At 50.7% G+C, this 25749-nt stretch overlaps 1 protein-coding gene across 1 annotated transcript in view; it reads left to right on the plus strand.

Moving 5' to 3' along the window:
- The window catches only part of Crispld2 (cysteine rich secretory protein LCCL domain containing 2), a 41059-nt gene extending 15898 nt beyond the window's left edge, over nucleotides 1–25161 (plus strand). Inside the window, exons 8-14 of the mRNA XM_032888015.1 lie at nucleotides 1216–1282; nucleotides 1659–1789; nucleotides 2698–2741; nucleotides 3364–3436; nucleotides 5735–5810; nucleotides 12055–12188; nucleotides 22650–25161. Coding sequence (XP_032743906.1) covers nucleotides 1216–1282; nucleotides 1659–1789; nucleotides 2698–2741; nucleotides 3364–3436; nucleotides 5735–5810; nucleotides 12055–12188; nucleotides 22650–22704 — 580 coding nt within the window. The 3' untranslated portion in view covers nucleotides 22705–25161. The remainder of the gene's footprint in view (nucleotides 1–1215; nucleotides 1283–1658; nucleotides 1790–2697; nucleotides 2742–3363; nucleotides 3437–5734; nucleotides 5811–12054; nucleotides 12189–22649) is intronic.
- The last annotated feature ends 588 nt before the right edge of the window (nucleotides 25162–25749 follow it).

The raw sequence follows: 25749 nt of genomic DNA on the forward strand, positions 1-25749 counted from the left end.
CTTTCTTTACAGTAGCTACAAAGCAAGCTGATGGAAGGTGACACAACGCTACACTTGGCTGTGCCTTTGTCACCTGCTGCCTTCTACCTAGTCCTTCCAAGTCTCAGTACACTTGAGGTGCAGTTGGGGGGTAACTTGCTGACTTTTTCCTAGGCCCGTACATATTTAGAAGGGAAGTTGGAGGGTCTGTGACACGGACTTGAAGACTTCCCTATTGGCTAGTTTTCTGTCCGTGGTGAACAAGAGGATGATCGTTACTATGTTGACCTCCATAAATAACAACAGTAACAAACGCTGGCCAGGGAGATGGCTCAGTGCAGGTGAAGGCTTGTTGTGCAAGTCTGAGAAGTAGACTTTGGGTCCCTAGCATCCTAGTAAAAGCTGGTGAGGGTCTGTACCCCAGTGCTGGAGGGGGGGGAAGCAGAAACAGGTGGGTCCCAAGGATTTACCGGTTAGTCTGCCTACCTAATCAGTGAACCCCAGGTTCAAAGAGAGACTTGTCTAAAAAAGGTAGGATATAAAGTGATCAAGGAAGATCTAACATATAACACTACACACACACACACACACACACACACTATCACACTACACAATACACTACACACACACTATGAACACACTACACACACACTACACACACATTACACACTACACACACATTACCACACTACACATGCACACTGTACACTACACACACACTACACACACATTACATACTACTCATACTACCACACTACACACACACTACAAACACACACTACAAACACACACTACACACTATACACACTATACACACACACACACACTGGGTAGTGTATACCTGGCACCGAGGAGACAGAAGCAGGAAGATTGTCACAAATTTGAAATTAGTTTCAACTACATAATTAGTTCCAGGTCACCCTGGGCCACACAGTAAGGCTCAGTCTCTAAACAAACAAATGGGCTAGAGAGACGGCTCAGCAGTGAAGAATGGCTGCTGCTCTGTGTGAAGACCAGGGCTTAAATCCCAGCACTCACATGAGTGGTTCCCAAACGCCTGTCTCTACTACTCCAAGGGATCTAATTAGCTCTTCTGCAGGCACCTCTACCCCTATGTGCACACAGAGAACACAGCGAGTGGAGTGTCACAGCAGTGAGGTCCATCGTCACTAGTGAGGAAACACGGTAACGTCACTGGGCGACCTCACCAGCAAGCTTTTCTGTATTCACCCTCAGGTACCAGTGCCCAGCAGGCTGTCTGAACAACAAGGCGAAGGTCTTTGGCTCTCTGTTTTATGAAAGTGTAAGTGTGGCCGGTGTTTCTTTCCATCTCAAACAGAAAAGCCCACCAGGTAGCCTAAAGCCAGTGGGACTCAGAGAGAATGCCTGAACGGACCGATCTGAATGGACTCATGGCTCCAAAGCCACTGAAACCACTTCTGGGCACCAGGACTGAGAGTCTCTGCAGTCCTGGGGTCAGCATGCGCAGCTGAAAGGGCTTAAGCAGCTCGGACGAGCTCTTAAGCCATCCAGGAAAAGGATGTAGCTACGGGCAGTGGGGAATAGTCTGTGGGGTGTGTTTCGGTCCAAGTTTTTGAGTTTTGGTTGGCCAGGGACAAGGGCCTCAGAGGGCTCTGGAAGAGGAACTCTACATTTGTGGTTTCTTTTCCATTCTGTAGTCTTCCAGTATATGTCGAGCTGCTATCCACTATGGTGTCATCGATGATCGAGGTGGCCTGGTGGATGTCACCAGGAACGGGATGGTACCCTTCTTTGTCAAATCTCAGAAAAATGGCTTGGAGTCCCTGAGGTACCTATCGTGTGTGTGTGTGTGTGTGTGTGTGTGTGTGTGTGTGTGTGTGTGTGTGTATGTGTATAGTGTGTGAGTGTAGTGTGTGTATAGTGTGTGTGTATAGTGTGGTAATGTGTGTGCGTGTGTGTTTTGGGAGGGTGATCTTCACTGTTTTCTTATTGTAGAAGTATGTTTGAGGGCTGGGAAGTTGGCTTGGTTGGTGAAGTGCTTGCCGTGCAAACACAGGGACCCGTGTAAAAAAGCCACGTGGGGACGTGTATTTGTAATCCTGTCAACTGGGGAGGCAGAGACAGGAGGATGCCCAGGACTCAGTGGCAGCCTAGCCTGAGTGCCAGGCAAGTAGGAGACCCTGTTCTCAACATCCTCCCCACAGCAATGTGGATGGTACCTGAGGCCGATCTCCGACCTTCCCACATAGATGCACAGGCTCGTACCTGTACCCACAAGCATGCCTTTCCCACCCTTTCGTACTACTGAGACTTCGGGAAGCATCTAAGAAATCAGGAAAACCAAAGACAGCCGGTGTCCCACAGTTGACTCTCTCCTGTGAGCCACAGCTGATCCAGTCCAGGGTCGCCTAGGCTCGGTCCAGCCACCAGCCCTACTTCACCTTAGACATTTAAAAACCTTTATTCTGGCTGAAGCAGGATCGCCATGAATTTGAGGCTATCCTGCACTTCAGTGAGTTTTAGCCCTACTAGAACATCTACCAGGAACCCCCTCACCCCATGTATTATTCTAAGAAAGGGTCTGAAGGCTTCCCTGAGCTGCTGATAACAAAAAGTTATGCTGCCCCACTCTAGCATATTCTAAGCTTCTTGGGTTCCCGTGTCTCAAGCAGGGCAGTGTGAGGTGTGTAGGCTGTTCGGAGCATAGTGTGTACTGATCCATGTTTTCTTTTCTAGTAAATACAAGCCGTCTAGCTCCTTCACTGTGTCCAAAGTGAAAGGTAAGCAGGCCGGGCCCCGAGGGAGCCGAAAGATGTGTGGACCTGGGATTGCGAGGAAATAAATTCCCTTTCCTTGGTCCCTTGCTTTAGAGTTACCGTTTCAGCCTGAGGCACTGTTCCCAGAACGGCTCTGTCAGGGGCTCCTAAAGGCCACTTCTCGCCTTTAGTTCTGCCATTGGTTTCTCAGCATACCTGGATTTGAATGTGTCTGTAAACGGCTGAGTTAGAGACACAGGATCATGGCGGCCACCTGAATACCAGAGACATGGTCAGCGTCAGGTCTTCTGTTTAAAGGCCTTGATGGGCACAGTCACAGTCCTGCCACGAGACCCGAAACAAAAGCAGGAACCACTAGGGTCCCTCAGCTTCTCCGTGTGTAGACAAAAAATTGCACCCAGGGTGGTCAAAGATGGCCGAGCAGGGGGCAGGTTTCAAAGGCAAGCATCAGCGTTCAAAGGGCGAGTGTGAGAGTCACAGAGAGACCAAGGTGTGCAGACACCCTGGGCCGTGAGGCTGCCTGCACTCTGTTGGCTGGGAGTGTAGGCACACAGCCTGAACAGTCAGTCTGTCCACAGCCCTGTGAACTATGACCTGACATTTTCTCTCTGTCTCCTGTCCTCAGAGATGGCTGTGGACTGCCACACCACAGTTGCACAGCTGTGCCCCTTTGAGAAGCCAGCCACCCACTGCCCAAGGTAAGCATTGAGACTTTTCTCCTGTGGTGCTGTCTTCTTGTGGGCCAGCCTGGGGTCTGGCTCTGTCTATGCCAGGCATGAGCAGAAGGCTCTGTGCTGAGCTGGACCCCAGCTAAGCTGGAGACATCTAACTCCCACCTAAGTCTCCCTACCCGGATCAGCAGATTATTACCCAGAATCCTCCACAGACACCAGAGCCTCAGTGGAGAGCTTTTCGCGTGGCAGCTTCCCTACCCCAGCTTTGGGGAACGTAACAGGAAGCAAGCTTATCCTGTTGAATTTGTCTTGTCAGAAAAGGGTCTCCTTGTCCTAGGGACCCGTTTCTAAAGTTCCCAAAGAGCCCCTGGGAAGGGGACACAGAAATGTCCCCCCTTCCTGGACTCAGGAGGAACTGGACACATCTACTTATTCCCCTGTCAGAGAAAGCAACCTCCAGCCAGAGCAAAACTCAGCCACACTGTAGCTGTGGTGTGGTGCTCGCTCCCGGCATCCTGAGCCAGGCAGCCTTGGAGTAAGAGCAGCCACCTCTGGTGCTGGGCGAGCTGCTGTCTCAGGAGCCCTGGGGCCGGGAGACTGGATTCTGGAAAGGGCCATAGGTGAAGCCTGGGCCTCTGACCCCCACTCTCACCCCTCCCCACATCCCTGTCTGCACGGAGGGGAGCCTATAAACCAGTGAGGGAGATAGACAGGCTGCAGCATTCAGGGAGACGCCACCACAGCAATTTAGTGGATTTCCTGAGTGTGACAGAGAAAGAGAAGGAAAGTGTAAGGAAACAAAAATGAGGAAAACCTCGTCAGGGTCCACGTGTTCATGCAACCTTCTGACTGACACCCTCTGGGAGCAGGCTTGAGAGTTCTCAGGCTCTCGAATTGCTTTTCAAACCCAATACCACACACAGATACACACCACACACACATATACACACACCTAATATAACACACACATATATATATATATATATACACCACACACAAACACACACTACACACAAACACACACCACACACACATTGGCATACACACACATATGTACCACATACACATACACACACATACACATGCATACACACCACACATAAACACACTATATTCATACACAACACACAAACATACACAACACACACATACACACAGCTGACATAACATACACTTACACACCACACACATAGATAGACACCATACATACACATACACCACAGATACACACACAGATACACACCACATACATACACATATACACACACATATACACACACCCAACATAACACACACACATCACACACATACACACATACATACACACACACACACACACACACACACACACACACACACACACACCTCTTTCCCTGCCTGCTCCTTCCATTCCTCCCCAAGAGCTGCCTCAGCCTGGCTGATTGGCTTCCTTCCTGCCAAGCATCCTGCCTGTATCAGGGCCAGGTGGCTTTCGGCCGCCATCTTGGCTTTGTGGTCCCTGGGCTCAGTCTGTGGTAAACTGTTCCAGACAGACACAAAGGGCCTTTTCTTAGTCAAAGCTCATGCTTTTCTGCCTGGCATGGGGCTTGCCAGCCACCTGAGGCCCTCCTATTTTTCAGTCTGAGGAGCCCTCTTCAACCCTGGGGCCATCAGTTGGACTGAGGCCGTGAGTTCCGTGGTAATCTAACCCTTTCTGCCTCAAGTTATCTGTGCCCTTCTTGGAACATTCTGAGTCACTGAGGTGAGGGCTCCCCGCCCTTCCTCTCCACATAGGGAAGTAGCCTTAAAAATTCTATTGATAACGATCTACATTTTGCACCCAGAGCACACCCTGTCAACACCCAGGTAGGGAAGGTACAGTCCCACAATCCCACAGTCCAACACGCCTGTCCTGAGGCCCTGTTCCTTTGCTTGTTCCTTTGGGAGTTTTTAGTTCTACATGCATGGTTATTAAAGACAAGGGTGTGTTTACCACAGCCACTGTGGGGGACAGTCGCCTCCTTTGCTTCTGTGCTGGCCTTGATCCTGGGCCCTGTGTGTTTGAGGACGTGCTCCACTCCTGAGCTATGATTCCTAGGTCTCTGCCCTGTCTGCATACTAGCAGGATGGCTCAGTGGGTGAAGCCACTTCTTGCAATGCCTGAGTTTGATCCCCAGGACCCATGTGGTGAGAGAACCAACTCCTGCAGGTTGTCCTCTCGCCTCTACACATAAACCATTGCATGTATAGTTCATGCACACACACACATGTACATACACACACGTACATGCACACATGTACCCACACATATGTGCTCTATGATTGCTTCTTTCTCATTTCCAGAGTCCGGTGTCCTTCACGATGTGGAGAGGAGCCATCCTATTGGGCCCCTGTGTATGGAACCAACATCTACGCTGACGTGAGTAGGCTAACTTCCTCAGTGGCCACCTTAGGAACCCAGTCCTAAGGTGTGGAAACCACAACCTGAGATCTCATGCCACTCAGCCGACCAGTTCCTGCCACGGCCCCGACATCCCATTCATAGATGGGCCTGATTCCCACCTTGTCTGTGTCTGTCTGTCTGTCTGTCTGAATGGAAGCTCTAGCATGTCTCCTCTTACCTAGATGGTCTTTCCTGGTTTGAAGGTCCTTGCACTTCACAGGTTTCATTGTCTCGGATATTTACTTGCCTGCTGTCATAGCTAGGATCTCTGTCGTGATAAGCACTGAGGCCAAAAGCAACTGAGGAGGAAAAGCTTTACTCCAGCGTTATAACTCTCAGACCATAGACCATCACTGAGGGAAGTCAGAGCAGGGACTCAAGGCAGGAACCTGGAGGCAGGAACCTGGAGGCAGGAACCTGGAGGCAGGAACCTGGAGGCAGGAACCTGGAGGCAGGAACTGACTGCCCATTGCTTGCTGGCTGCTCCCTTTGTTTGCTTTCTTATAGAACTCAGCACCACCTGCCCAGGAGCGGCATTGTGTGAGCCTAGGATGGACTAGGTCCTCCCAAGGGTCAGCTGGGTCCACATTGATCACTAAGTCTAGAAAGTGCCATACAGGCTTGCCTTACAGAGGAGGCTCTCAGTTGAGAGCCCATCTTCCCAGATAATTGTAGCTTGAGCCAAGTTGACCGAGAACTGGCCAGCTTGGTCACCTTTGCATTCCTCTGTATTCCTTTGACAGGTGCAGTTAATCCGCTACTGTTTCTTCTTGCCTCCTGTGAGCTCAGCTATAAGAACATAGTCTGCTACTGTTTCTTTTTGCCTGGTATGCCCTCAGCTATAAGCACATAGAAAACAAAACCATGTTCCCATCCTCCCTCCTAACTCAGATGTGAAGGCCCAGTTTTGCTTTGTTGATTTTTCAGAGCTCAGCCTGTTCCCTCCAGTGTCCAGGGCTTAGGGACACAGTGACCCAGAAGGGGCAAGCACCCCCCCACCTCGCAGCTGTCCGAGCCCTGCCCCACCCCCACCCCAGCCCACGCAATCCCTCTGAGTCCTCTTTGTCTTTGTGAGTGGAAATCCCAGAGCCAGTCAGACTTGTCCAGCCCATGGTATCTTCTAGCTCTAAACCCTGCCAGCTGGTGGTATCATGTCTCCAGCTAAAGCATCCCTCACACTTTCCGGGTCCTCAGCAAACAGCTCTCTTCCCTGACCACCACCATCTTTGTTTCCATTTGCCTTCAATTGTCCCAGATTCCTGCAGGCGTGAAGTCACTCAGTTCCTTAAGGCCAAAATGGCCTTCATGACTAAACCTTTTTTCCTTGTCTTTTTTTTTTTTTTTTTTGAGGAAAAAAAGAGCCTTCTGGAAAGCTGTTTAGCTGAAATTAAATTCTGACAGTTTTTATGAAGAAGGAAAATATCACGTACTCATTGTTATAGTTCACCTAATAGGTTCACCCGAGTTCCTTCCTCAGAACTTAAAAAAAAAAAAAAAAAAAGGAAAAGAAACAGAGAAAACAAAACAAGGCAAGCCCCAGATTGTGATTTTAAAATGTTTTCGGAATAAAAGAATGGACAAAAACTCAACCAGATATAAACCATTTAAAAAGTTGCCAGTTACATCACAAGACACAACTCAAGTTTGAAACAATTCTTCCAGCAAGGGCACAAGAGATACACAGAAAAATGCAGATTTTTTTTTTTCATAAGAAGATACGAAAAGCAAATCTGTATGCACCAAATAACACAGCAACTCAACACATAAAGCAAAAAAAAAAAAAAAGGCTGCTACTCCTTCCTCCTGCACACGTGGGATATAGCAGTGTTGCACAGCTTTTCACTCAGTATCTGCTGTGTCCCAAGCTTTAGAAAAATACCTTGTTTAGGCGTCCTTATCATTTTGCAAAGGGGAAAAACGAGGCTCAGAACAGTCTGATCCAAATACCACAGTGAGCGCGTGGCGAGACGAGATGGATTTACTCCCTCCCTTTCCTCTGCCTTCTTCATGGTTCTCTGTACCTGCTTGACAGGAGCAGGCCTGTAGGTGAATGAAGGCTTTAAAGAGTGTATTTTCTTGAGCTTTGAGCCTCGGAAGGGGCGGGGTTTCTGTCTGGGCCTGGCATACAGTAATGGCCTGGTATTTGTAGCACAAAAGGATACTGAAGTTGTCGGTGCTAAGAACCCTTCAAAAAGAAGGCAGGAAGGAAGGAGAGAGGAGAAGATAGAGAGAGGAGGAGGGAAGAAGAGAGAAAAGGAGAGAGGGGGGAGGGGAGGGGAGAGGGGAGGAGGAGGGGAAGGGAAACACAGAGAGAGACAGAGACAGAGAGAGAGGCCATGGACAGGAGGACAGAGCAAACGTGTGTCTCCATCCCTAGTCTCTGCTGGCCTGTGTTTCTAGGTCACTTTGTATTCTGGGAAATGAGGTTGCCTCTTGGAAAATGTCTGTTTAGCTAAGAGATTTATTTTGGGAGTGTAGTCTCCAGACCTTTGAAGGGCCTCCGAGTGCCACGGATACAGCCATTTGCAGAGTGCCTGTCCTGGCTGCAGCTCTCTTTGCGGTGAGCTGCAGGCAGGATTGTCCGGGCGTGGCTCAGACACCAGAGCTGAGGTCAAGAGGCCCGAGCTGGCCCCAGGCAGGGGAATTACCCATGTGGATTTCTTTCCCCACTGAGCCTCAGTTTCCTTGCTTATCCTCCGGGTCTCATTGGCTGCTCCAACAAACTCCCCTTGTGTGGGCATCAGGATCCCAGAGAGGAGCAATGTTTAGCTGAGCCTCCCAGTCCCTCTGCAGCTGTCCCGACCCAGTGGACACAAGTAGAGCTGCAGAACCTGGATTCGAACCCATTCCTGGGAGCATGGCCATTGGTGGCTGTAGGCTGCTGCTGAAGGGCCTTGGAACTCAAGGGCAGTCCTTGAGAGTTTGGGGTCCTGGAGATGGTGACAGTGGGCTTGGCAGTTTGTAGCCTTTGTCTATAACAGTTGCTGTGCAACAAGTCATGTGCAGCCCTGAACCTTGCTTGGAGGAACACCACAGCCATCATTCTTCCCTGTCCCAGGCTGTGGTGCCATAGTTCTGCTGTCCCCGAGTGACTCTGGGTGGGTTGTTTAGCTCCTGACCCTCAATCTCCCAACTGCTTTGAGAGATTGATAATGACCAATGACCCCAGTGACCTTGTGGGCTCATGATGTCAGAGTGAGTGATGGGCTGGGGACACCTCCAGTGCCACCTTTGCTGATGGCACAGCGCACTGAGCAGTGGGTATAGGCTGCCCTGGGTCCCACAGCTACCAAATGCCAGGGCTGGCCAGTGTGCCTCTGGGATCACAGGGGTTGTTACGAAATGGCCCTGAGTTAATGTTGAACCAGCACGAGCAGAGAGTGAACACCCTTTACATGTGATAGGAGAGGCAGGGGAAGGATGCCTGTCTGTTTCTGCCAATTGTCAGAGATGTGAGCATCACCAGGCATGAGATGGGAGAGCGGCCTGCCACGCATCCAGGAAATGTGGGTGTCATGGTATCTGGAATTCATCAAGGGAGGAGATAAAGGGCACAATCACAGCTTCTTGGCCTCTGGAGAAGAGTCACCTCATGGGATGAGTGTGCAACCCCAGGGGACTTGGAGAATACGAGGGAGCTTTCCCTGGCACTTGCCCCAGTGGAAACTGATGCCTCGCGCCTGGACATGGCAGTCCCTAGACAGGAACAACTTATCTGAGGGACGGACACAGTGACTGGCCAGTTGCCAGTCAGTGCAATAAGCCGTTTGCGTCCATTCATGTAACACGCCTCTGAGAAGTGGTTTCTGGAGATTCTGAAACTGAGTGATGGTTTGGTGTCCCCAGTGTCCCCAGCGTCCCCACTGGTCTTAGGGACAAATGCAGGTCTGTTGCATCTTAACCTTTTGCAGCACAGACCTCTTTGGGAGTTGGAACATGTGCATGCTTCTCCATGAAGGCAGCTATGCTGCCATGCTCAGGATTGGAACCAGACCCCGCCAGTCACCAGCCTGACAGGCCTCTGCCTGGGACCACTTCCAGGATAAGGGTCCTGTTCGCACCATTCGTTGATGGAAGAAGACACGTTGTGTCAACTGGACGTCAAAGACCTGGCCTTTGGTTTTTGAGCCATGAGTGTGGGAGCGCTGGATTGGCTGCCTGACTTTCCAGCCTGTAAAAAACGATTCTAATTGCCTGAGGGGCAGGGCGAATTTTCCTTAGACCATGCAATGCTGATTGGACCCTAGATGGAGAGAGCCGTCATAGACCAAAGGAAAAATTCCATCCAGGTACAGCCTGGTGGTGAACCAGTGAGTTTACTGGGGTTATGTATAGTACTGTGGGTGACTCCGAGGCCACCAAGAAGTCCCACCATTTGTTCGTTCGTGTTTAGTCAGCTATACCAGTGAAGAGTCCTCCCCAGAGTGGCTCAGGATTGTACAGGAAGAGACTCCACCCACTCAATTAACTCTTTATCCTCTGGATAACCTCCAGAAGCAGGGGGTCTCTAAGGATCCTGGGAGCCCCATCCCTGATGCTGGAATGTCCACAGGCCGGATTACATGAGTGTCTCATGCAATGACAGAAACTGCTCTGATTGAAGATGGCTATGGTAGTCAAGCCAGAGGAAATGGCCACACGCCTTTGAGTGTCATGGTTTTAGAGGATAGATGTCAACCGGCCTGAAGGAGGCTCTCCCAGGAGTGCAGCAAGAGGTCAAGCCACAGAGCCAGTGCCTTGGATGCTACCAGTCTCCCCAGGTCGCCCGCATGCCTTGGCTCCTAGCCTATTCGATGTCAACAATGGCCAGGGGAGTCTTATGTGTCCCAGCTCTGAGCCCCTTCCCGTTACAGGACACTTCGACATCAGTGGGCCACCGGGATAAATCCGGTAATCTGCTGCCCCAACATCCTTAACTTAATCCCATCTGCAAAACCCCTTCTGCCATTTCATAGGTCTAGGGATTAGGCTGTGGTCATCTCTGGGGACCATTGTTATGCTGACCCCGCCCTCACCCCTGGCTTCAGTTGGCGCCCACAAATCTCAAGTGGCTTTGGCAAAGTGACTGACCCTGTGTGCCCAGCTGGGTGGCCTGAGAAATGGGAATAAGGGATGCCTCCCTCGACGTTGGATCCAATGGGATAATAGGCCACAGCTGAGATCCGGTTGGCTCCAGGATATGTGCATCCTAGGCAGGGGATGGGTCCTCCCTACGGCAATCAGCTCAGCTCCAGGGTGCACATCTGAGACCTTCAGGAAGGAGGTGAAGACACACACATGTGCTTCATCTTCAAGAAAAGACTGCAGCTGGTCCCATGGTGCAGCGCAGATGGAGATCACGGACCGGGGGTGCGGTTCTGAGGCAGGACACTTGGTTAGCATGTGTGAGGCTTCCGGTTCCATCTCCAGCACACAAGGGGAAAAGGGTGGACTCCACAGTCTAAACCACAAGGCTGACGCTGCCCGAGGAAAGCACCATGGACATGGCCAGGGAGGTGGCTCTGGAGCTCTTGGTCTTAGATGGACATCAGCACGCTGGTCCTGGGCTGGGACCACTCTGGACGGTCCCACTTCTAGGCAAAAAGTAACTGAGGTGTCCTGCTAGCTTCTGTCCCGTGAGCCTTGGACGGGGCTCTGAAGCGGTTCGCTGGCACCAGCCTGGTATGCACTAGACAGCTGAGAGCATCCACCTGTGTCGCGGTGCCCCCAGTCACTGCATACCAACTAAGCCTGCTGTCTTCTCCTGGGACGTGATGTGCCTACCTTGGGGCCTTTGCACAGTCTCCCCCCACTGCCTAGATAAAATACTCCACTTACAGATATCCACATGGGTGCAACTGGAACATCTCTGTCCCTAGTCTGCTCTCGGCTGCTCTGAAGCAGCCCCTAACAGCCAGCTGCCATCTCATGACCTGGTTTTATTTCTCTCACAGATCTCACCTGTGTGCTTGTATGTGTGTGTTTGTTTGTTAGCCCCCCCAACTCCATGGAAGCAGGGTCTTCATTTGGTCCCCGCTAAGTCCCCGAGGGTCAGACACGCAGTGTGGCCACTCTGAAAGGTATTTGTGGAGGAGAATGGGATTTGGAAGAGTGACAGAGAGCATGCGCTCTGAGGCACGTTCAGGAGCTGAGGTTGTGTGGGCTGTTTCCTGGGGCCATCGTGATCGGCAGCACCGGGACCTGGGTCCTGGCTCTGACATACAATCTCCTGTCCTTGCAGACTTCCAGCATCTGTAAGGCGGCTGTGCACGCAGGCGTCATTGTCGATGAGGTTGGTGGCTATGCAGATGTGATGCCCGTGGACAAAAAGAAGAGCTACGTGGGCTCCCTCAGGAACGGGGTTCAGTCAGAGAGGTAGGGCCGGCCCTCGGGCCTGGCAGCTCCTTACTTTTCAAAGCTCGTTTGTTCATTTTACCGCCGTGTCCTGGTCTAACCTGCAGTCTTCACCATGTCCAGGTCTAACCTGCAATCCTCTCTCAGTTCATGTTTTTGCTTTCCAAGTTTTCCTTTTCTATTTCTGATGCTTGCTTTGTGGAAAGTGTAGAAATATTAGCTATTCCCGGATCCGAGCATCTGTCTTCTGTCCATCACCTGGGAAAACTTCTGTGCAGTTTTTTTGACATGTAGGCTCCTACCTCTTATTCCTTATGTGTACACATGTGTGTGCATGTGTGTATATGTCTATGCCTGTGCATGCATATGTGTATGATATATGCACACATGTGCATGCATGCATATGTGTGTGTATACTCGCGCATATGCGTGTGCATACATGTATCCGAGTGTGTGTGCGCGTGTGTGTGCGTGTGTATGCATTTATTTCATAAGACATAGAGAACCAGGCTCTAATTCCCCAAAAGTTTTAAAAGCCGCACACATCCTATGGAAATGATCTCTGACCATGTAGTCTTAAAAAATGTACAGGGAATGCAGAACCCTGGGGACTTTCTCCACCTGCCTGTGCTTTGGGCGCCTGTCGCCTCAGCCTGGTGGCTAGTCTCACTGAGTTGTTTTTAATCTCTGTGAAGTGAGCACAACAGGACTAAGGGACTGTGACACCCACTCCTCCCTGAAGCTACAGCTGCGTTTGGTATTTCTGCCAGCTCCCCCGGCCTCATGGGATGGATGACAAGAGTTATTGAGACAGGACCTAGTGGTGACAGGTAGGAAGTAAGGGCCGTGCTGACAGCTCTGGGGTTGCTCTTATGCAAGTACAGGGCTTCCTGCCTGCAGGCTGTAGTTTGGGGTAATACTGGGTGCATATGGCTCCGGGCACTTCACCACTATGAGGTCTGAATCACAGTGATGAACACCCTTCTTGTGGGACATTGGCACATACCCCAGGTGGACTCTGATTCCCCAGCTGACCTCTTAGTCCTTAGCATGACTTTCTAGAACGTTCCTCAGGACAGCCTCTGGTCAGAGCCCCTAGGCTATTTTTTATTCATGTGACCCTAGTCCGTGCAAATGAATTGCAAAGACCCATTTCCCCTGTGGTTTCCTCCTGAGGGCACACACCTCAGAGAAGGCCCTGCTCCCTCAACCCTCTAGCCTTAGCCTCTAAGGTGTGAGGAATTGTCAGGAGACCTTCCTAATGCAGATAGAGTTGAGGGCCTGGCTCACACTGGTACACCTTGGCTGCCATGGACTTTCTTTCTCATGATTCTGGAGGCTCTGGAGGCATGAGCTTGTGAGGCTGTGGACACTGCTTTCTTATGTTCTCTGATATCTGAGGTCTGTCTCTCTCCCAGGCTGTGGGATGGGCCTAGTGAATCCTGTAAGTCTCAGGAGCTTCCTAAACCTTGTGAGGCTCATTCCTCCCCTCAGGAGGGAAAGTTGCAATTGGGAATCAATAGCTACAGCAGAGCGGTTCCTACTAAGTGGATGATGGGGTCCATCAACCCTGGCTGCTCTCTCCATCTGTTCCAAACCCTGAAAAAATGGGTCCTTTTTACAGGACTAGGTGGCTTCACTTCTAGAGCCTCATGAATTGGCTTTCAGAGGGGCATGAAGCCTTCATACACATGCCCTTCTCCTAACACAGCTAGCTCTTTAGTCCATACCCCCATGGCCTCCTCCACATTGGAGGCCCTCACATTCCCAGGCACTGGATCCATCAAGGAGCATGAAGCTGGACCTCTGTCCTGTGATGTGGGCCTGGCCACCTGGTAGGGACAGACAGAAGTGAGACCCAGGCCAGGGCAGGTCACTGCTGCCAAAGTATAGGAAGCTTGGGTCCTCCTTGTCCACAAGAATCCAGCAGAAATGTTTTGAGCATGGCCAACATGTTTGTATCTTCCTTGGGCATCCTTGATCTTGAAATGACCTGACTGGGACATCTTGGTAGCCTGTCCCAGTCAGGTCTGGTTTCAAAGCCAGAGGGCGGGTTGTTCTAGTAGCTGCTGAGACCCTAGAGGGGTTAGAGACGGTCCCAGTGGTCATTAAGATATAAGATTCTGTGGCCAGTGTTTTCCAAATAGCACTTTATTTCCAATTAAAATAATTTGTATTTATTTTTACACAGTGTGTATGTGGGGTGGGGGTACTCATGTCCCACAGCAGCATGTAAAACTCAGAGGGCAACTTGCAAGAGTCAGTTCTCTCCTCCACCATGTGATAGGGGTAGAAATCACACCGTCTGGCTTGGCTGCAAGCCCCTTTACCTGCTGAGCCATCCCCCTACCCCCCCATTATTGTCATTTTGTTCATTTGAGATAGGGTCACATGTAAACTAGGATGGCCTCCACCTCACTGTGTAGCTGAGGATGACCATGGACGTCTAATCTCCCTGCCTCTACTTCCCAAGTTCTAGGATTATTAGGCCCACGGTACCACTCCTCGATTGGCACACGGCATTTTAAATCCTGAGTGGCATGGGGCGCTGCCCACACTGGCTGATGTGTCGGCTTGGATTTCACAACGGTCTTCTTGGGGAAGGAGGTTTCCTGGAAGTTGTGAAAGGCAGATGTGAGAAGTGAGTCTCCAGGACAGTCTGTTCCCTCCCAGACTTGTGGCTAACCCTGGCTAAGCAGCATCCTCACAGAGAGCGGGCGCCCAGATAGATGTCTGTCAGCCTCAGGCTCTTCTTAAACCAGGGCAACAGGGCATTCCCGGTCACCTGCCCAGAACAGAAAACCGTGGGCAGGGGGTGTGTGCAGACAGGCTTTTACCTGGCTGTGGAATCATTCAGTATGAACAACTCTCCTGGGCTGAGAAAGGCATGGGTAATAGAGAGAATCTCCATCCTAAGGGTCAACAGACACACACCGTGAGCGCCACAGGCCCCAGCAGCTCTAGTAGCCGATGTAAACAGACATGTTTGCTCGCATTTGATTTTTTTTTTTTTTTTTGGTTCTTTTTTTTTTTGTGCTGGGGACCGAACCCAAGGCCTTGCACTTCCTAGGCAAGCGCTCTAACCACTGAGCTAAATCCCCAACCCCACTCGCATTTGATTTTAAGCCCAGTGCTTCAGATGTCTCTCAGGCAGAACATCTCGGGCAAACCCGGATTTTCAAAAGTACAAAACGAGGCTCAGAGAAAGATATACAAATGGGATCTGATTGGGGTTGTTTTGTTTTTGTTTTCCTAAAGGCAGGACTTTGATATTCATTTTAAAAAGCCCATGCTGGCCCAGAGCTTGTGATCCTCCTGCCTCGGGCTCTCAAGTGTAGACTCTGACAGTCCCTATCAGTACTGGGGTGAGACTCGGTCAAGCAGAGCAGCACACACACATCTGCCCAGGGGAAGAGCTGCACGTGTGTGCACAGAGACAGCAATGGTTTCCCTCATCCCTTTCCCTCCCTTCCTCCCCTCTTCCTACACTGGACTGAACCCAGGGTCTCACCATGCCAGTGCTCCCATTCCTGATCCACATCCCCAACCCCCCTTTTTGCATTTTATTCTTGGGGTAGTTTTTCTCTTAATTTCACAGACTGAACTTGAATACACTTTGTAGCTCAGTCAGGGCTTGAACCAAGGATCCTCCAGCCGCAGCCTCCTGAGTAGCTGGGAAGACAGGGTTGCCCACTTAGCAATGAGAAGGCAACCACTCCTTTCCAAGGCCAGAATCATGGACCCTTCTGTGTCCCTGGATCCCATGACTCCCCGAGGTCAGCTGCCAACCCATGGAGGCACAGGTTGTGCTGCTCCAGAACCAGCTGTCCTCTCTCTCACTCCAGGCTGTTCTGGAAGGTTCCAAATGGCAAGAGCTCTTGCTATCAGATAGAAGCTCTGCTGGGCTGCCCCGCATGCCCCGTGGAGGTCTGATTCCAAGTGCCTCTGCAGAGACCCAGGCCGGCTATGCCCTGGCCTTCAAGCAGGCCTCCCCCCACCCCTTCTCTTTCATCTCTCAGAGGATTCCAGAGGCTTTTAAGAGGTAGTAAAAATGGATTGTGTGTGTGTGTGTGTGTGAGTCTGTGTGTGTGTATGTACTATGGTGTATATGTGTACCATGCAGTGTGTGTGTGCGTGTGCCACAGAATGTGCATGTATACTACTATAGCATGTGTGTGTACCAAAGTGTGTGTATGTCCATGCAGTGTGTGTATCATAGAGTGTATGTCCATGGATGAGTGTGTGTGTCCATGGATGAGTGTGTGTGTGTGTGTGTGTGTGTGTGTGTGTGTGTCTGTGTGAGTCTGTGTGTGTGTATGTACTATGGTGTATATGTGTACCATGCAGTGTGTGTGTGTGTGTGTGTGCCACAGAATGTGCATGTATACTACTATAGCATGTGTGTGTACCAAAGTGTGTGTGTATGTCCATGCAGTGTGTGTATCATAGAGTGTATGTCCTTGGATGAGTGTGTGTGTCCATGGATGAGTGTGTGTGTGTGTGTGTGTGTGTGTGTGTGTGTGTGTATGGTCTTAGGACAGAGGTAGGGAGTCAGTTCTCTCCTTCCACCTTGGTGAGGCAGGGTCTCACTTCTTTGCTGAGCAGAATGTTCTAGACTAGCTGGCCACGAGCTAACCTGCCTCTGACTTCCACCTAACTGTAAGGATCTGGGGCTACAGACGAGTCCCAGCACATTGGCCTCTTACTTGGGTTCAGGAATCAACCTCACAACCTCAGCTTATCATTCTGTGCAGCTCTCTCACCTGCTGAGCCCTCTCCTGGGCCCTGGGAGTAAAAACATTTTGTTTATGTTTTATACAGGGTCTCACTAGAATAGCTTTGGCTGGCCCAGAACTTGCTGCACAGACTAAGCTGGTCTCATGATCAGAAATCTGCCCGCCTCTGCCTCCCAGGTGCTAGGATTAAAAGGGTATGCCACCACAGCCAGTCAGAGTTTGTTTTTGAGAGGGACTGCACTGGCATCAGGGCGGAGCACCCTGGGGATGTTTCGCCATACTGCCTGGATGGCTCACCGCATTCTCGCATCGGGCACACACTGCTGGCTTACCATGACGGGGTCATATCCAGCTGCTTCCTTCTCCATCCATTTTTCTGAACTAAACAGATGAGGAACATCTTTGTGCAACCCTACACGCTCAGGTCCCCCTCAGTTAACTTCCTTTCAGGGAATGGCCAAAGCCACCTGTCTCCCACAGAGCCCTTCCCACCAATGGCTTCCTGCTGTGCTAGGAACAAAAGCCACCTCCCAGTGCCCAGACACACCTCTCCACCACATAGTGTCCTTCCCTGGAACCACACTTCCACCTCATGGTCTTTCCCTGTTTTGGAACATGTGGAGGCCATTTCTACCCCAGGGCCTTTGCACTTGCTGACTTCTGACCCTGAGCCTTGTCCACGCTTTCCTGTGACTGATCCTCTCTGTCATTCAGATCTGAAGGCAAGTGATGCCCCCGGCAGGCATCCTTCTCCCTCCTAACACCGCCCCCCCCCCCCAGACCTGGCCTGCCTGTTTCTTTCCCACATCATTTCTCTGTGTAATTTCCTTCACATGTCTGTCTGGTGCAAGCTCCTCGAGGGCCAGGATCCATCCGTTTTGTTACCACTCCCCCACAACACACTGAACGCAGAGCCCGACTTGGACTAGGTCTGCAGGAAACAGTAGGTGAATGATAGACCAACTGTTGCTGATACCTTCTATTTTTCAATCAAAAATTTTAATATCCTTTGTGAAAACTGATTGTCCCGCGGGCTCAGCGAATGGCTAGGCAGGGAAAGTCCGCACAGCGAACATGGGGACCTGAGTTCAAATACCCAGCACTCACATAAAGCTGGGCATGGGAGTGCGTTATAAAGAAAATGGAGAGAGGCCTATATCCCGGAGGCTTGCTTGCTGCCTGGCCTAGCCAGGGCTAACTGAGAACCCTGTCTCAAAAGTAAAGAGGAGAATCATTGAGAGAGATGCCTGATGTCAACTTGTGGTTCATGCTCACCCCTGACACCCCCCCCCAAATTTCATACAAACAACCTCGAAGTGCTTCAGCTGTGCTTTCTCCAGACCATAAAGAGCGTCTGAGGGCCGGGGTTGTGAGAGGCAGGGGTAGGGAGAGATTATTTTATGATTTCTCACACCCTACACACCTTCCTCACACACACACACACACACACACACACACAGCCTGTGCCTGACCTTCTTGTTAAGCTTAGTGGCTTCAGGAAGGGGATGGAGGGACCAGCATTGACATGGACCCCTCTGCTGGGTTCCCTGCTGCAAGGTGTGCAGAATACCCTGAAGTGCTCCGTAGTACCAGGCAAGATTGTTGGGTGCCCCAGCCAGGATCCTCCAGCCTGGTTGGCTGCCTCGGGCCTCCCTTGCCAGGGTTGCCTGTGCCAGCACCCAGCGTCCCGCCAGAACTCTTTCCAGTTCCCTTCCCCCACGTGGCTTGCTCACGTGTGAGGCAGGCGGGGAACACGTGACCCTGGGTGGTTCTCCTGGCTACTCAGTGGACACAGCCCTGGGAGCTCTTCAGCCTGAAACCCAAGAGGCAGAAGGCACTTTCTAGAAACCAGCCCAGCTGCTAGGGGAACCTGGCCCTGGGCAGCCCCCTCTCTCCCTCTGCTTGGCCTTGTCAGCCCCTGAGATTATCCCACCATGTCCTGGTCTTACACCTCTTTCCTGCACCATGTCGCTAAACATATCTATGGCATCCGGTTTTTCCAGGGTTCAACCCTGGGGTAGCCAAGAGCATGAGGCTGCCACGAGAAAGGCAGAAAAACAAGCAGGAATTCCAAACAGCTGTTTCTACAGGACTGTAGCTCTTGGGGCCGCCCAGGGCCCAGCCAGCTGTCAGGCCCAGAGTTTGATCCAATCTGGGTTCTCCTGTTTCCCCGAGGAGACCCTGCAGGAAACGGTGTTGATAAATTGTGGCCAGGCCGTTCAGGCATCTTCATAAGACGCAGTGTGCGTGCCATAACTGTGGACACGCTTCCCCACCGAGACTAGGACCTTGCAGGTTAATGGGCCACCCTGCACGCCTCCTGCAGGAGGTATCAATTAGTGCGATGTTTACGAGAAACATGTTGGCCTCTGTGAAGCTCTCAGATGCACTCATGCCTTTAATTTATTGCTGTTATTATGATTATTTTTGTGTGGTGCTGAGGATGGAACCCAGAACCTTGTGCTAAGTAAGCACCCCGCCAGTAAGTGTATTGTCATGCCCCCCAGGACTAATGGCTTCTTTACCCCTTGAAGGCAGGGTCTTGTTGCATAGCCCATGCTAGCGTAGAATGCATGATCCTTATGCCCCAGCCGCCCAAATGAGCCGCCACATTCGGCTCACTCCCGGACTCTGATCCGATGATTCCAATCTCAGGGGCTTCGGGTCTCACAAGCTGGTGCATGAAGCTTCTACATAGCAATGGCTTTGTCTGCCAACAGAATGACTAGAAAGAACTCTGTCTCCATCTCTAGAGTCCCAGATAAATAATAAATATAACGTAAGCCTATCAGGGTCCTCTGCAGCTGAGAAAACAGAGTCAGAACATTCTAACAAGGCATGGTGACCCCTGCGTGTAATCTTAGTACACAAGAGGCTGAGGTAGGAGGATTGCCACAGGTCTGAGGCCAACCTAGGCTGCACAGCCAGATTCCATCTCCAAAAACAAGCAAAAATGAAACTCTAAGTTTTGTTATAAAGTAAAGAGTGGGAGAGTCGAATCAGTGTGTGTGTGTGTGTGTGTGTGTGTGTGTGTGTGTTAGGGTGTGTGAGTGTATGTGTGTGTGTTTATGAGTATATATATATATATGTATATATATATATGAGTGTGCTTGTGTGTTATGTGTGTGTGTTTGTGGGTGTTTGTGAGTATATATATATGTGTGTTTGTGTGTTTGTGTGTGAGTGTATATGTGTGTTTGTGAGTATATATGTGTGTTTGTATATGAGTGTATATGTATATGAGTGTGTTTGTGTGTTATGTGTGTGTTTGTGTGTGAGTGTATATGTGTTTGTGTATGTGTATGTATGTGTGTGTGAGTGTATATGTCTATGTTTGTGCATGAGTATATGTGTGTGTGTGTGTGTGTGTGCACGCACGTGTATGCATGCATGTGCTCACACATGAAGTTCAGAGGGTCCCAGGGATCAGGCTCAGGCCATCAGCCTTGGCATGAAGATCTTTTGCTCACTGAGTCACATCCCTGGCCTTCATTTTCATTTCCATTCTGGTGTAAGGGGAGGGCTTCCAGATGACAGTTGGCACGTGGGACTTTGATGCTGGGTGAGGGCTCCTACCATGTATGACACAGACTCTAGTGGATGGTGGGCCTAAAACCTGGAAGCTCTTAGGAGAAAGTGAGCTTGTGCTTATGTGAGGGTCAACTAGCTATTGCCTCCTTAAACACCAAAAGCGTAGTTGTGAAAAAAATGACAAACTGGGTCATTTTAAACCTTTGTATTATAAAAGGCTCCATTGAGAAAATGAAGAGAAGTGGGTGGAGGGACGGCTCAGTGGTTAAGGGCCCTCAGCACTCTTGCAGAAGACCTGGTTTGGTTCCTAGTACCCAAATTGAGTGTTTCACAACCACCTGTAACTCTAGCTCCGGGGGTTCCGAATCCCTCTTCTGTCTTCCCTGGGCATGCATGCACACGGTGCACATACAAACACTCAGGAACACACATGAAATAAAAATAAATGTCTTAAGAGAAGAAAGAAAAGTAGACACCAAGTGTATATGCTCAGAGAGCAGGTGTGTGGCAGCCAGCAAGAGGCCACACTGGGCATTGTCACACAAGTGTCCACACTGGGCATTGTCACATGCCATTGATCTCAGTACTCTGTGGGCAGAGGCAGGTGGATCTCTGAGCTGTAGGCTATCCTGATCTACAGAGTGAATTCCAGGACAGCAGGGCTATACAGAGAAACCCTGTCTTAGAAAACACCAACAAAGTCCTGGCTGTTTGCAGCCAAAGAGTGTGAGCTCTCAGGAGAGTTCTGTGACTGGGCCCTGGACTTATGAGAGGAAAGAGAGGTAGGGTTAGTGCTTGGATGAGAGGGAGAAAGGCAGGAAGTCTAGCTACAGAATGAGAGAACAATTTTCCAGATTGCGTGTGGACTGAAGGATTCCACACCACAAGTATGCGTGTTTGTGTGTGTGACCATGTGTGTGCCTGCACGTGGGCACATGGCCTGTGTATGAACTCTTACAACTCAACACTAAGATAACCCAGTTGGGGACTTAGAAGACGGGACTGGGCTGTAGCTTCCTGGTCGAATGCTTGCCTGATATGCACAGGGCCTTAGGTTGCAGCCCCACCACCACATTAAAAAGAACCAGGACATCAGTCTGCCTTGCCTTGCTCCAGGGACAGCTTCTGGGCCAGGGAGAGTCACTCTGCACAGAAGCAATGGAGATAAAGATTCAGGCCAGAGTACCCAGGACGCCTGTGCAGTGCCCATAAGACAAGGACAGATGTCAGTGGGACTGCGGAGCCTCCAAAATGCGAAGTGCATTGTGGGTAGGCATGGATACAATATGGCCGCTTGAGAAGCTGGTTTTGAAGTTTTTAAAAGGCTGATGTGGTTTGACAGCAAGCTACCTCCCATGTGTACACCTCTGTGAGTGGAAAGCACATGTCTTCCCGAACGGACAAATTCACAGAGGCAGAGGTGCCGGCACAGAAGGAGGGGAAGCCAGAAGGACCCCTGTAAACACTTTCTCATCTCGTGGGTATATAGACCTAGGCGCTGGTATAGAGGTCAGACATTATAGTCATGGCTGAATTTCACAGGACATTATAGTTCTGTAAAGGCGTTTTTTAAGTCTGATTGGGAGCAGGGAATGTAGTTCAATGGCAGAACCTTTGCCTAGCTTGCTGATGGATCGTGCATGAAGCCTGGGGTTCAATCTGCATAAATCTGCATAAATTGGGTGTGGTGGCACTTGGGAGGGGGAGGCGGCAGGATTAGGAATTCGGGGTCATCCTTATCCATACAACAAGCTGGAGATCAGCCTAGGCTGCATAGGGCCCTATCTCAAAAGACCAACAAAAGGCCTGAAGGACTTGACCTCCATCAGAAGAGCGAGGTTTTGTTTAACCGTGTGCCTCTGGGTTGCTGTCTGTTCTTCGCTGTCTGTGTTTCTCCCCTGCACGCACCAACAGTGCCTTGGCAAAGGATAGCGGACCCACAACAGCAAATTTTTGGGTAGCATTCGGGTGTGTGTTCCCTTTATGCCATCCCTTAAATCATCGGTCAACCAGATGTCTGACACAGGTGTCAGCAAAACCCAGAAAGTCGCTCCACAACCTCAGCCTGGGCTCACACCGCAGCTTCCTGTTGGCGCAAGTGGGCTCGTCCTGCTGGGTGTGACTTCTGTGGGCTCTGCCCTTACCACACGTTGGCCCTATCGGCCATTCTTCTGCCCACAGCTCTTGTAACTTCCTTCTCCCTCTTCTCTTACAGCCCGAGCACTCCTCAGAACGGAAACGCCTTCCGGATCTTCCCCGTCAGGCAGTGAATATGGAGACCTGGGGAGAAGGGGGTGTCATCTACTGGGATTCGGGGTCCTGCTTCTTATCTGTACTTTGTCCTTTGGGGGTGGGAGGGTTACAGAGAGTCAAGAATCTTCCTTTCGGTGTCGTTGAATGTCCTGGGCCTCCGTGGCTTTTGGTGATGGTGACAGAGCACCTTCCCCTCATGAGCAGCATGCCGTGGAGTCTCTCGCTGGACAACCAATGCCCAGACTGGCCAGGTGGCGGTCCCCATCTGGTGGCTCATCTCCTCTCAGGAGATGCTCACCGAGACACACTTTGCCACATTTTCTTTGGTGTTGGAGGGGGGGATGGCTTTCGAACCCTTGAGGATACAGGGTTGAGATTCGTTGTGAAGGGGTCTCTTGTCTGGATGACAAGAGTGGACAGCCCTAAGGTTACAGTCCTCCTACCAACAGAGAAATATGGTCTGTGTTTGCTGGTCAGACAGATGGGCTGCAGGGAGAAGCCCTGGGCAAAACCTGGGCTCTGCCCTGGTGGTATCTGTGCTCATGTCCCCAACCTTCTTGGCAGTCACGTATTCGTATGACCAGCAGAGCTGGTCTATTTAAAGTTGGTAGCACTCCAGAGATTTATCTTGTCTTTGTCCTCGTCCTTGTCCTTGTGGCCCGTTTTCACATGACCTTTGGTCTCATGGAAGACCAGTGCATCAGGAGCCTTCCCCACCATTCCGTGACCCTGTGTTGAGCATCTGCCCCACTCCAAGGAGGTCTAGATTGTCCTCCTTTGGGGCTTGGCTTTGCAAGAGGCTCCAGGTCTTAGATGTCTGCTTACTCCTTAGAACAAGGGCTCTCTCACGGCTGCTGTTAGAGAGGCAGCTCGACATCGCTTCCCCATGGTTTGGGTGACCTAGTTTTTAGCTGTGGGAGGACCGGATTCCTGGCGCATTCCTCCTGGGGGTTAATGGAGTGACCTGTGGTTGTAAAACCACCCATGACACACCAGCCACCAGAGAGAGAGAGGGGCAGGGACACACAGGAAGAACCCCTCAGCGCTTGCCAGAGTCCCGGGCTCCAAGAGTGTGGTGAGCCCTGGCTTCCATCACTTAGGAGCCTGGTCCAAACCCACTGTAAAAGGAAACCTGCTTTTGTAAACAGCTTTCTCTAGAGAAGGTGGAATCCCACCCCAGTCCTGGGGATGGGGCACATTTGCCTGTGAGTGTTGGCCTCAAACAGGGTTTCATGATCCAGCCAAACATTTCTTAGACAAAAGAAAGGGGTGGAGTAGAAAATAAAACAGAATGCTGTCCCCCATTGAAAGGCTGGGGAGGTGACTTGGTGGTTTAACAACTCTACCAGAGGACCTGAGCTCAGTTCCCACGACTCACAGACTATAACTATAACCCACCTATGACTAACTCTAGGAGATCCATGATCTCCACAGACGCCACACGCATCCACATGAGCAAAAGTACAAATGGTTCCTAAAAAAAAAAAAAAAAAAACTCTAAGGGAGTAGAGAACCCGTGGACCTAGTTGAGTTGAATGTTTCCTTATTTGTTTGAGACAGTTTCACTATGTAGTCCAGGCTGGCCTTGACTCGTTATGTAGCCCAGGCTGGCCTCCTGAGTACTGAGATAGCTCCTCAACCAATCCATCCCTTCCGGGGAGTTTATAAGATGCACACGACCTTGAACCAGCTCTAGCTAGCCTTCAACCAGGCTGTTTCTGCCTCATGTGCGTGGGTGTGGTGTCTTTGGAGCATCAACACTTCCACTCCAGATGTTGGAGCAAACATCTGCTCAGCCTGTGGAAGGGGACTTCTGGTTGCTACCAAACATCTGGGAAACTTCCCAATGCAAGGAGTCCTGTGGGACCCTTCACCCAGCCTGCAGGGCAAGGTTGAGATGGTAAGGGAAAACCATACCCCTCCTGGGTTTCTAGAATGAGCAACCAATCCCATCTCTAGGGAACTCGCGGTGTGAGTCTGTACCGGGGTCCTCAGTGCTCCCTGGCTGCCCTTCCACTAGGCACAGAGGCCTCGCGCAGAGCCTGGCTGAGCAGCCTTGATCTTCTTCATTGATAGTTTGAAACCGGAAGCCCTTTACTGTGGAAGAAACAGAAACAAAACCACCAATGACAAGACCCTAAATCAGAGCCCTTCTGACCCTGTGTGCCCGTCAGCTCTCCCAAGCTTCGAGTGACCACGCCCATCCCAGCTGCATCCCCACTCCGTCCTACATCCGGTGATAGTTTCCATTTGCCTCCGAGCTGTGCCCGGTCTGTTCAGAGGGGTGTGCCGATTCTCCATGATCTGTAGGCTCTCTCGGCCCGCAGTTTACTGTGTGCTTTTTTCTATGAAAAATGATATATTTTACAACTTCCTATGTACAAAAGTTTATTGTAAGTTTTTGTGCTTCGCATGAACAGGGCCACACTGGTTGTTGCTATGGTTTCAATAAAATGGATCTGATTTCTAACACAGCCCGATGGTGTGTCTTTTCTTCTTTCTTTTCTAGACGCGTCGTTTGTGAACTCGGTAGCCTTGTCCCAACAACCTCCAAGTAGTTAGGAGGCCCAGGTGGCCTTGTGAGGGAGCTGAGAGACATTCGGGAAGCATGGTCAAGAGACTAGTAAGTTAACGAAGTGTATGTCGGCGTGCAAAGCAAGGAGGAGATGCTGTGCGTGTGACTCGAGATGCTGTGCCTCTCACAAGCCCAAAGACTGCCTCCAGCAGGGAGGACCACTGGGTCTTTTGTCAAGGACCTGCTGGTGAGAGCTGTGACGGCAAGACTGAAGACTGGGTGGTGGCTTTGATAACAGAAGGGGGCGTGGGTGTCCAAAATCAGGGTGCAGGTAGGGCTGGCTTCCTGGTTCATGGTTTGTGTCCTAAGGCTAAGCCACCCATGGAAGGGCCTCTGAATGTCCCTTGGCATCATTTCTGTAAGAACAAGTTGTTCCATAACCCCACATCCCAGTGTGCCCATTTCAGGCGTTAGAAGTCCAACATACAAGAATCCAGGACAGAATTGATGGAGTCCAAAACTGACTTGTTCTTCAAAGCACGACCCC

The sequence above is a fragment of the Rattus rattus genome, chromosome 17 (assembly GCF_011064425.1).
Source record: "Rattus rattus isolate New Zealand chromosome 17, Rrattus_CSIRO_v1, whole genome shotgun sequence".
Classification (NCBI taxonomy): domain Eukaryota; kingdom Metazoa; phylum Chordata; class Mammalia; order Rodentia; family Muridae; genus Rattus; species Rattus rattus.